The sequence below is a fragment of the Lates calcarifer genome, linkage group LG20 (assembly GCF_001640805.2).
Source record: "Lates calcarifer isolate ASB-BC8 linkage group LG20, TLL_Latcal_v3, whole genome shotgun sequence".
NCBI lineage: Eukaryota > Metazoa > Chordata > Actinopteri > Centropomidae > Lates > Lates calcarifer.
In genome coordinates this window covers 2,270,253-2,282,802 of record NC_066852.1, presented here as the reverse complement: position 1 = coordinate 2,282,802, position 12,550 = coordinate 2,270,253, and the positions used below count along the sequence as shown (strand labels likewise).

The 12,550-nt window shown below is 39.6% G+C and overlaps 1 protein-coding gene across 2 annotated transcripts in view; it reads right to left on the bottom strand.

Annotated features, from left to right (window-relative positions):
• The window catches only part of pax7a (paired box 7a), a 46,772-nt gene extending 34,803 nt beyond the window's left edge, over positions 1-11,969 (bottom strand). The window contains exons 1-4 of one of the 2 annotated variants that reach the window (XM_018700656.2): positions 11,508-11,969; positions 10,026-10,261; positions 9,052-9,196; positions 8,554-8,682 (exon numbers count right to left, since the gene is read on the bottom strand). In XM_018700656.2, the coding sequence (XP_018556172.1) occupies positions 8,554-8,682; positions 9,052-9,196; positions 10,026-10,261; positions 11,508-11,592 (595 nt within the window). In that variant the 5' untranslated portion in view covers positions 11,593-11,969. The remainder of the gene's footprint in view (positions 1-8,553; positions 8,683-9,051; positions 9,197-10,025; positions 10,262-11,507) is intronic. The other variant, XM_018700657.2, reaches the window with a different exon arrangement.
• Positions 11,970-12,550: the final 581 nt, after the last annotated feature.

The window sequence follows — 12,550 nt, the reverse complement described above, 5'->3', positions numbered from 1 at the left end:
GCCCGCCAAGCTGCAAACTGGATGCTCCCCCTCTTTAGCGAGATTAAGTGTGGGTTGCTGGGGTCACAAATCACTGGACTCCCTCTGATGTTGTGAGGCACAGAGCCAGAGACAGAGAGGACTAAAAGAGAAAGCTGGAGAGGGAGGAACAGAGGAGGGAAGAGGGATAAAGAGTGACAGTCTATTGTTTACTGAAAAGGAGGGGAATAATGTATCTTCTTGAGTGCGCGTAACCAGTGTGTCCCATCCAGAGGAATATATCAACAGTGAATCCATGTCGCAGAAGCACACAACAGACCTCTGCCTCGCTTTGGCCGCGTAAACGATAAGGAATATTTGAAATCTCTTTGTTTAAAAGTAGACATTAACAGGAAACGCCGATTGTCACACTCTGCACATAACAGCTTGTGCAATTTCCACACTGAAAATATGGCATTAGCAGTGAGAAAAAATATGATGCAGCGCGTGAAGCCATCTGCTTTCATGATGATTCACAAGACAGACTTTCTTGAGTTCACTTGAAAACGACCTATGCTCTTTGAGAATAAATAAACACGAAATATAGCGTGGTTAGACCCTGTATGTTGTGCTTCTACATTGAAATTCATCAGAGAACTGTTTCAGAAAGTGCTCATTAATCCAAACACATATTTATCTCTCTTTTCAGTTTTTTTAAAAACACACTTATAGTGTAAAGCCCAAGGGAAAACCAGCGTGGCCATGACAGACAGTGCCCAGCACCTCCTCCTCCTCTTCCTCCTCCTCCCCCCGCCCTTCCTTTGCAGATGTACATTAATGCAAAAAAAGGCAGCGTTCTGAGCTGCTGCAGAAGCACCCTCTCTCCCTTTAAAACTGCTGCTGTCCAGCCTGATCGTGTCAGTTTGAAGGCCCCTATTCAAAAGTATTCATGCATCTGCCTTTGAGGCACAATAGCAGCTAGTTTATAAACTGTCTGCCCAGGCACCCAAAGGCTTTAGTTCTTATTGTTTTCAGCCCCTTAATAAACTTTTTGGAGGAGTTCATCAACTTGCCTGAATAGCCTATGCAGCAAGTCTCAAGACAGAAAATAACAGAAGGGCCTTTTCTCCTCCCTCTTCTTTCTCTCGTCCTTTTCTAGTGGCTGTTCATCTAACAATGGTGAGAGTAGGCTGTCAGACATCACAGGGCTTTTTTGTACCAATACAAGAAAAAAAGAGTATTCAATAAAAGGAGAAAGCGACCTCTTAAAATGGGAATCGAAGACAATTGTATTTTCACATTTGCACAGAAGGTAAAGACGACTCAAGCAGCACAATAAGTTTTAAAAAGGTTTACAAAATTAAAATGTGAGCTTATATATGTAACTGTATATAAAGACAGATAGGGAGTTTTTAAAGCAGCAGCATTTGGAGCCTTTATCACTGTAAAATGATGCTAATATTTTGCAGAAATTATGACATATGTTGAAAGTAATGAAAGTATTTGTATCTAAATTTCAAAAGTTCTAAATTAAAGTAAGGTTGGAGGTGAAAATAGAGCAGATTTATATTAGTACATAAGTTTTCTGTTCAGTCAAAGATTGCCTGACACCTGTTAGACAGCACAGGAATGACGAGATGCAATAAAATGTAATTTTGGCTGTAAGCCATTAATCCACTGTTATACCTTTAAACTCTGTGGAAAAAAAAAAATTAGCCAAACTTAAAAGTCTTTAATAGATGTCTGCTCTAATTAATTTCATACCTAATTAAAACAAGGCTACAGTCCATGCAGGCTGGCCTGTTTAGCCCGCTGGATGGCCATAATTGAAGTAATAGCGGGGGAAAAAGCCTGCTTAGAAATAAAAGCCCGCAGCGGTCCAATTCAACAACAACACTATCCAACCACGCTGCTCATCCCCCTCCCACCCCACCCCCACCTCCACCATCTGACCCAAAAAGGCCTCATTGGCTGCCCCGGACTAACCACCTACTGTTTCCCACCGATGCACTCGGTGCGTTTTAACACCCTAATTAGATGTGACAAGTTCAACGAGCTGGTTTCAGAGGAGGAAAAGCTGGTCAGGTTATGATTTCCGAGTCAGACTCACAGGGGAATCTCTGGACAGCTGATTCCTGTCAGCCTCATTCATCTTCTTCCAGCCAATTAAACATTACTGCTAACAAAGCGATGGCAATTTAGGCAATAGGCAACATTAAACGCCTGATGTGGAAATGTAAATGTCTGAGGCGACGTCGGTATAGGCTGACAACACGAATATGATGATGATGATGATGATGATGATAATAATAATAATAATAATAATAATAATAATAGGAAATTAGCATAGCAATGTGATGACACAAAACGTAAACAAATTTGCTCGAGTAATATTTACATGATAATATATTTTGTCTGCAGTACGTTTAGAGTTGTTAATGACATTTGCCACAGGAACAATAGGGTAACAGATAAAATAATAGGAGCGGTGTTTCCTACAATAACTGTCAACACATAAAAAAAATTAAATAATAAAAAATATTAACCACGTTTCAATAAAAACACAAAAAAATCTACTATAAATATCACGAAATTAATTTAATCCTACAAATTAGGAAATAAAAAATAATTCAAAACCCCATTCCAACAGATCATGTACCAAATAAAACAAATCAGCCATGAAAAATGAAGTTACACATTATTCATCTGCCTAGAAGAACAATGTTTTTGTCTCTAATATCGACACCTGTTGACTTGAATCTGTGGTGTTGATGTGAAGGCTATGTCTGTGTCTGTCTGTCAGAGAGAAAGAGAGGGAAGTCAGACTCGAGCAAAGACAGAAGATGAAAAATTGAGATTTTCTATTTATTTTGGACCGCAGCCCTGCAGGCACAGCGCAGGATCCCGGAGCCCCATAGTGAAAATTGGCGGAATAAAACACAGACAGAAATGGGAGACGCGCTGAAGCACCCTACTGTTGTGACAGGATACCTGGAGGGCAACGCTTCCTCTTTAATTTGTCTCGTATGGTTTGAGACCCCCAACCAGACATTCAATCCTCAGAGTCTACATAAGCCTACTGAATTTAATTCTCGATGGTGAAATTATATGCTATAATTAAATATCATATCATTTAAAAATGCTCGGTGGCATAGAGGCATCTTATCAAGTTGGTCTTCCTTGGCTTCTTCGTTGTTATCACATTAATAGTAACAACATCTGAAATGGGCCTATCAGCATTTGTGAGGAAAATTGCAGGCTAAACAAAGGGCACCTATGGGCTTACAGCTTATATTCTGATATTTTCGAGCAGGAAATGTTAACCTTGAAATGCTACTATCTGCGTCTAACAATGTGTGATCATAACCCCATAAATGAGGGGAGAAATTGAATCCTTTTAAGTTATTAAGCAGGAAAGGATTATAAACTCGTCTTTATAAATGAGCTAGAAATCCCCATGTCTTCCTCTGTACACTTTTAAATTTCCCACAAGAAGCTGGAGAGGAAAGATTGCCCCTTTTCAAGAGCCCCACAAGAGATGGAAAAACCATTTTTGTGCCCAGATAGGGAGTCGTCCCACATGGTAAGCGCCACTTTAATTAATAGACAGCCTTGAGAGGTATCACTGTCAGCCTGGATAATGGTGGCAGAGCCACTGTTTGTGCTTCCATGAATATTTCTGATGTGATCAAAGTCAAATGCCAGCACAGAATGAATTTAAGCCTACTCCATTTTTTTTATTTAGCCTAATGCTGTCGACACTTAAAGCTCCTGACACTGACACGTCTCTCCGGTTTGGTAGGCCTACAAGCTTAAACTGCACTCCTTAAAACTGATGCATTACTCATTACCCATAAGCAAAGGGTCTCATGTTATTATGTTGCATGGTTTGCTCATGTTACCTTGCTGGAACCAATAGGCTAATTTGTTACACTGGTGGTAGCTCTTGCCATCAAATATCGCGATATGTCATTAACAGCAAATCATAACCTTATTTTGGAATTTAAAACATACATTGTGAATGAGAAAAAAAATGTCACCAACATTGAAACGCTTACACATAATTTTCATCTTAAGCCAGCTCAGTACAGCAGGGGCCCTGACAAAATGAACGAAATGAGAAAAAGATGTCTCTAATATAAATGTCTATATAATGTCTACTTTCATCCAGAGGTAAGCAACAACAAAAGCAACATTTTTTGCTCATTACTTAAACTAATATTGAAATTTGTCACACCATTTTAAGCTTATTGATGGGCCGTTAAAATAGGATAGTTAGTCGTTACTAAGCAACGCGTTACCTAACAACCAGAGAACAAAGCTAACTGCAATCTAAGCTAGCTTCATGGGGTTAATGTGCCAACTTAAAAATAAAATAAAATAAAATTGTCGTCAAAATATTCCTGGTTGAAACACTTACACTCCGAGAGAAAAAACGTTTTTCGATATTTCTCATCTCAAGTCGGCTCAGTGTTGGAGTAGCCTTAATAAAATGAATGAAAAAAGAAAAAAAAAGAACAGGTCTCTAATTTAGCTTCAATTTAGAGGTAGGAGTGTCAACAAGAACTGCAGTTTTAGACTATTACTTGAACTAAAATTGAAATTTGTCACAGCATTTTAGGCGCAGGCCATAACTGAGAAACCGTTACAACACTGCTGTCAGTCGTTACTAAGCAACGCCTTACTTAACAACCAAAGCAGCCAACTAAACACCTGCTAGTTAAGCTAGCTACACATAATTAATGTTCTCACTGATTACCCATCTAAGCACAGGTAGCTAGCTGCAAGGAAAACTGAAAAGTTTCCTTTAAATTCAGAAATAGTAATAAAGGTCCAGACGTCTTGAAAACTAAAATGAACTTAATAAACTAAAAATATAAAGGCTAGATGAGCTGTTAACAAAAGAAAAAAAACAAAAACTGTTTAGTAGCTTAGTCTACTGTTAAGTTAAAAATAAGAATCTGAAAATTTGAATTTTGTTTCAATATTCAGTAGCCTACACTAGCCTATAGCATATTTTGCTTATTAATTAATTTATTTAGGCTACTGCAAATACAAAGCTCAAACGATTATTTTAAAATGTATTGTCATTTTATTTTATTTTATTTTACTTTCGATCATGTCCTGTCTTTCAGCGCCTGCCCCTTTTATAAAAAAAAAACGTAGGCCTACCGATGTAAATTCCAGTGAAATGTGGCTTGAGTGGCTGCGGGGACAGGGGAGGTTAATCCGAGTTTAATGCAGTGAAGCACAGCGCAGGGTCTGGGCTATGATGGGTATGTTATCTCTGCCCAACATTTGGGTCTCCCTCAATTTCCACCCAGCCAAATAGCTGCGAGAAAGTGCAGATGGAGTCACTCTCAATGCCTGAGGAAAAAACGTTATTAATAGCTAAATAACTTCCCCATACTTTCACTGAATCTCTCTCACACACTGTTCCAGATGGATTTGTTTGAAGTGGTCTCTCGCTTCATTCCCCTGTCCTTCTCATTCAGCACGGCTTTAGACCCGAAATATAGCTACATTATATTACCATACACTTAGAGACTGGGTTGTGTGTGTGTGCACGGAAGTGTGTGTGCGTGCGTCCGTGCGTAAGCGCCCGCATGTGTGTGTTTGTGACGTGGAAAAAGCACGGAGGGGGCAGCTTTTCACACTTTTCATCACTGTAGGCCCAGTTTATCGTTAATAACAGCAGAAATTATTCTTTTTCTGTCTTTTTGTTTCTGCAGGAAAACATGGCTGCACCCGGGAGTGGAGGGGAAAACTCATTTTGTGCGTAACTGCTTGATGTATGATGTAAATTTACAAACCTTTACAGGTAGTACGTAGCACAAACTGAGACGGGGATGGAAAACGATAATCTGGAGACAATTATTCTCCACAAATACGTTTGGAAGAAAGTCTAGGTCACATGTTACGTCTCATATTCGCTGCATTTCAGATTTAATCTAACAGCAGCCTCCTTCCCCCCCTTCCACCCCTAACCTGGATCTTTGGGTTGTCTGACTTCCTCACACCTCTCCCGCCGCCCTGTCACTTTCCCTCCCTGACGCTGGGAAATAATCCCACCTGGCATCTGTTTAATTAGATTGAGGACCTCAGGTAATCCTGCGATTTGCTGAAGTGTCCATCGCCTGTCTCCACCTCACTGACGGTCAGGTTGGATGCACCGGTGTGGCAGGCGGACGCCGGACAGCTGACTCACCTACTCTCTCTGACCGGTGTGGCGTAAAAACAAAAAGGATGCCCCCTGTAGCGCAACCTTTCCCTCGTTCCTTGCGCGTAATTTAAACTTTGGCACAGGCTTAAACAGCCGCACGTGACCATTAAAGCGCGCACCACGGTTGAGAAACTTGCTCCTGCACAAACAGAATAGTGGGTGGACCAGGATCTCCGCTTGGTGATCACCAGGCGGTGAACGGTTTGGAACTGTTTTCAGCGCATTAAAACCGAGTTTTGGTTGGTGTACCTCCCCCATAAATCCTTCTGAGAAATAACAGTTGACTCAACGCGGCAAAAATAAAATTTACAAATATTGTAATGTGGTTAACACTTTAAATACACGTTTAATAAATCTAGATTAGAGCTGGGATAAATCCGTGATGTAACCTCTGAGAAAATCAAATACACAGACCTAATAAACAAACAGATAAATAAATAAAGTCTTAAAATCTGGATAAGTAAACGAAAAAAAAAAATCTCATGAATTTTGTGCCCAGGGCGAGCCACTGTGAGCTCCGCTCTGAGATGAAAGTGAAAAGAAATAAAAGGCTCTATTTAATCTGCTTTAAAACCCCTCTCCACATAAGGGCTGTGCTTCAAACTCGGAGAGTGAGGGGCTGATTGGGGATAAATACATTTCTTACCATGCCTGCGAGCTATTACACCCGGCACGAACACAGCCACCTATTCAGCAACCATCGTTTCCAGTGCTTACTCTAATAAGTATTAACATTATTAAATGCCATCCGGATGCCGGTAGTCTAAACTGCATTACGCAGAGGGTGCGTCTCTTTTTATAGCAACGTAATTCAGTCCCAATTTAAAACATAAGCAGCGCTAAGGAAAAATTGACGCAGGAACATTATGTGGATATTTTGTACCAACAGTAGAAAGTCAATAATAATGTAATAGTAATGTAGTTAACAGTTATTTATCACATTTTCCAGCAAACGTGTCCTCAGCGCGGCTGAGTCGTGCGTAATGAGCAGACTCTCCAAAAAAATGTTGGTCATTTGTAGCCAGCAGGATTCACAAACCATCTACACGAACACTGGAGATATTTGCAACAAAATGGTGACATTTTTTCTCCTAACATTAATGCGTGGTGTGACAGAAAAAAGGAGACCGTTTTCACGCTATCAACTGATTCTTCTCCAACGCCATTATATAAAATTACAAAACTATCTACCAGCGGGGCGTACTGAATAATTCATCTCCTTTTATGTCTCTCCTTGCCCTTTGTCCAAACTTTTCTCTCTCTTTTACCCTGATTTTTGAATGAGAATGGACGGGCCCATACTCTCCTTTTCGCTTGCCCTGCTTTCCAGGATTTGCTTTTGTACCTCGGACTCTTCACTTTAGAAAAGCGTCAATGGAGGGGAGTTTTTTTGCTCGTGAAGTCCATCTTCAAGTTTGAAAAATATTTGGCAGTGTCTTTTTTTTAAGAAAAAAAGAAAGAGACAGAGGGGTGGGGGGGTCTTCTCTGGACTCTTATCTAAACCCCATTCACACATGTTTGATCATCAAAAAGGGGCCAACCTTTCTGTCGTTGGGAGGCTGAGCATTTTTCACTCCCCGAGGCCGAGAAAACCAGTAAAACTAAATAAAATATGACAATAAAATCAAGAGTTTGTCTTGTAAACTGTCAAACAACTCCACTTCTACTCGTGTAAAAAAAATTAAGTTAACCAAGAATAAAAAAAATCGCCACCTTTTCTAATTTAACGTCTAACTGCATGAGATGATTATTAGATATATTTAAATATATAAAATATGCATCAAAAATATGAAACGCACATGACACACCAATACATTTAAAGGTTATTAAAAGCTTGTAAATTCTATTGACAAATACTGACAGCGAATACCTGCATCAAAGCTTTATTCCCCCCCTCCTCGCAGCATTACTAATAGAGCAAATAATAATATGAACATTGATTTCCTCTTTAACTGACAAGTGGTGAAATGTCAGTGAACTGACATCGATTGTGAAATGGGTCAACTGTCAGCTGTCGTTTAGGGGTCGTTAAATGAGTGAATGAATGAGGAGGAATTCGCCACACAAATTAATTTTCTGCAGTTAAATACCTTCTGCCAAGGCTCTCATAAATAATTGAGTAAATGAACAACTGCTGGCTCGGAGTTAAAAAGAAGAAGAAGAAAAAAAGGAAGCAGGAATAAATTTCTCCGTTTAAGCTGCAGCTCGGATGTGGGACAATTTCCCAAGAGGACGTAAAGTAGGAAGTCTGTTTAAAACATTTGCTTCCTGCTTACAAGACTGCAATTTACTCTACATAATAATAATATTAATAATACTTTGTTATTTCAGACATATGCAAAAGGGCCATATACTTTCTGCTGTTAACTTACATTTATCACCGAGGATGCCATCGATGCTATGCTTTGTTTTCTTTTCTCCATCTTCATCCTTCTTATCACAGTCATCCTCGTCATCTTTTTTGCCAAATCGGGCCCTCAAAACGCGGCTGATGGAGCTCACTAATGGCAACAAAAAGGTAAATGGGTGATTAGCCCTAAAACCCATAAAAGAACCATAATAATCCTATCATACATTTTTCCCAGAAGGATACCATACAAAAAATTAGAGAAAAATATAAAGCACAGGTAAAGTTTTTTTTTTTTACATGAAGCAGCTGCGTTGAGAAAAATATTTAAAATAAAAATTCTATAATAAAAGGAGCAAAGTTACACTGTAAATTCAGACTTTTTTCTGGGTCAAACAGCTGTGCTTTCTGCTGCTACACTGGGAACATTTTATTATCAGTAACTGGGGTCAGTAAGTGCTGTTCATTCAGAGGTGATGCTGCAGTGTTCGCTGGTAATAAGGGAAAAAAAAGTGCAGCTTACCAGATGAAGCCTCACCTGAAGGAACTGTGCTTCTGTCGCACACCCCGTCCTTCAGCAGCCTATCCCGGATCTCCCAGCTGAACATACCCGGGTTTTCTCTCTTGTACTCCTCGATCCGCTTCTCCACGTCAGGAGTTGCCACCTGCTTTAGGTTTGAAATGGTGTGAACGTGAAGGGGGGGTGGGGGAGACCAAAGGAGGGAGAGAGAGAGAGTTTTAATTGAGAGGAATTCGCAAAAAAACGAACACATGATCCTGATACAATATCTGAACGAATACAAAAGAAATATATACAAATAATATGCCATAGTATAAATTATGTATACTTTTAATGAGAATTTTATAGGCCTGTGTATGTGGGGAAAAAAGAATAGGCCAAGCATTAACAGGTCTTAACGGCACTATCAACTACATATGTAACACCAGTGAAACACAGTGAGTCCCATAGTACAAAATATGTCATAACAAATATAGAAAGTTAAAGAAAAAGGTAAAATATGTCAATTATTTTGTATTAAATGCTTTAAATACTGTACTGTCAATTTCTTCTGAGCATGAAAAACACCTGTAAAAATTATTATAGGAACTGACTTCTCACTGTTTTTCATTTTTAATTTTCAGAGTTGTTTTTCCTAAATGTTTTCTCTCTCTTTTTTTTTATTAATTGTGAATAATGTTGGACATTTATGCAAATATTCAGAAAAAAGTTTGTTATGATAAGTGGGAATATACAGAAAGAATGTACATGTGCATGAAACTTCAAAAGGCACAGGTGAATAAAGCCATTATTATTATTATTATTATTATTATTATTATTATTATTATTATTATTATTATGTATATATTTTTTGTGTTGGTCTTTTCATCCCAACAGGCTGTCATGATAACACAGCATCAGATTTGTGCTCACTCAGGTGTCATGCTCCTCGTGCACCACCCAACCTGACAACCTGAGGTCCACGGACCCCCACTCACCCTGGGTTTGCTGCCTCCTATGGCCCCCGGACGGATCGAGCCGGTCTCCTGGTACCGGCAGAGGATCTTGGAGACACAACCGTGAGAAACTCGCAGTTGTCGCGAGATTACACAGGGTCGGATGCCGTGGTGGGCCATCTCCACTATCTTGTGTCGGATGTGATTTGGCAGGGGCCTCCCGTTGATGAACACTCCGCCAAGCTGGTTCACCCTACCCTGGCCCAGAGGGGTGGACACTGCGCCACGACAAACAATAAAAAGTCTCAAAAACAACCACAACAAACACATCATGTTTTTAAGCTTTAACACATCCTCATTCCTGAGTTGATGAAGATAAAATACAGCCTGGGATGTTGTTAATGGGACGCAGTTTACGCACATTATCATATTATACATTTTCAAGAGAGCGTTGAGCCAAATTCAGCCAGCGTCAGTCTGGCTGACAGGATGCATCCGAGGCCACTTCAGGATCCAATTTCACATTCAAGAGACACTAAAGAGGGTGACACTTCCCACCTTGATTATTCCTAGTCATGCTGTACAAATATTGATGTGATCCTTTGAGCCATCTCTTTGCTGTGTGTATTATTGCCATTTCCAGCAGCAGGACACTTGAACAAATCCCGGAGCTCGAGTAACTTGCGAGCTACGTGGTTTTTGTACATTTCAGTCCAGAGCACTTGAGCACGAACTGGGTGTAATGGGAAAACTGTTTCCATAAATGCATGCAAATACAAAGTGATCTTTTTTACGCCCATATGTTCAGACGACTCGAGTGTGCGTGTGTGGGGGGAGCAAACGAGTTTTAAAAAATTAACAATTAAATAGCTTTTTTTAGTGTGTGTGTGTGTTTAGCTATTAAGACTGGACTTGTAAAAAAAATATCCTTAAAATATTTGATTATTCTGTCATCTAAATTATTGAGTGTAAATTAATGTTAGATTGGCTTCATTTTTTGTGCAGAAGATAATTTAAAATACAATAATTTCTAGGATTTGTGTTATTATCAATATAATCCCTCTGTAATTTTAAAGCCGAGACATTAAAAGCATAAAAACCAAATGCATAAATTAGAAAATAAAATTGTTCTTAATACAAATATTTCATATAGATACTGTAGAATGAACAGGAATTACTGAGAGTGAGTCTGTTCACACACACTGTTCAGATAAATACAGACTGAATTCATTCATATATAAAAAGAAACAAAACACACATTTTAAAAAGCTGCTAGTTGATTTTCCGTGCTGCTGCTTTTCTGAAACTACACCTCAGTTTTGATTCAGGTTGTAAACTTTAATCATCACTGACTGGAGGTCGTATTTGTTCACCCACCGTTTTATTTCCCAGCATGTCGCCGGTAACAAACTGTGCTGTGTGTGACTGCCGCGCTACAAGCTGACAGAGTGGAGCCCTGACGAGGTTCTGTCACAGCAAACACCAAACACACGCTGTCATTTGTTTGTTTGTGTCTTTTCTTACCTTCCAGAGGGAAGCCGGTTCGGGGGTAGTTCTGGCCTGGCGCAGGGCGCACCATCCGAGGCACTGTTCCTGGTAAAGTAGCCATCCTGCAGCTACTCAGACAAACACCAAACCGGACTCGGTTCAGACCTGCTACCCTCACACAAAGTCCAAGTTAAATTAAAAAAAAGGAACGTCTTCAAAAAATGCTCAAAAAGATGCTCAGTCTGCTGTCAAATCCCAAATCCCAGGCGGAGAAGCCCTTCTTCCACCGGGGGAAAAATGAAAGTGATGCTCTCCTCTGGTGCGATGAATGTGCCAAAATATGAAAACAAAAAATAAAAGCAGCAACAAATAAAATTTAAAAACCTCTTCAAGCAGGGAAGTCTGCAAAATGGAGGAGTTGCAGCGAAAGTTGTGTGTCTGAACTGGAAAAAACTGCACTGTTATTCTTTTCCCTTGGTGTAGTTTGGGTTCAGTATAATGTCTGCTGGCTGGTTGGAAGTAGTTTAAGTGGCCAACTTTCGTGCATGTCGTAGGAGGAGACAGCCGAGCGCTCCCATAGGCTCCCTGGCCTTTCTTTTATGGATGAAAGAGAGTGGGTTTAGCCAGGAGCCGGCCGACCAATCAGAGCAACACATTCCACTTTTAATTCACTGCTGCCTCCCTCATAAGACCCCATACACCAAACCAGCCAGTTCAAAATGTTACTTTATCTAAATGTTATTCTAAATCCTGTCTTTTCTAAATGTGTCTGCGTCCATGATATTCAGCTGTTCAAACCTGTGGAATATTAACGCTGTTTAAATGATGATACGCGCCCACCTTTCCCCCTCTCTTTCTTTCTTTCTTTGATCAGGAGAAAGTGAAGGAAATAAAAAAACATGAACCCCTTAAACTACCTCTATAACAACAATAACAAAACCAGAAATAAAAATCATTTTAAAAAGCCTAATTTAAAGTTGTTAAAAATGTTCAGATAATCTGCAGGTAGATAATTAGACCCAGATCAAAATATCATATTTATTAAAAAAAAATATCTGAATTCTTTGACCAAAATCAAA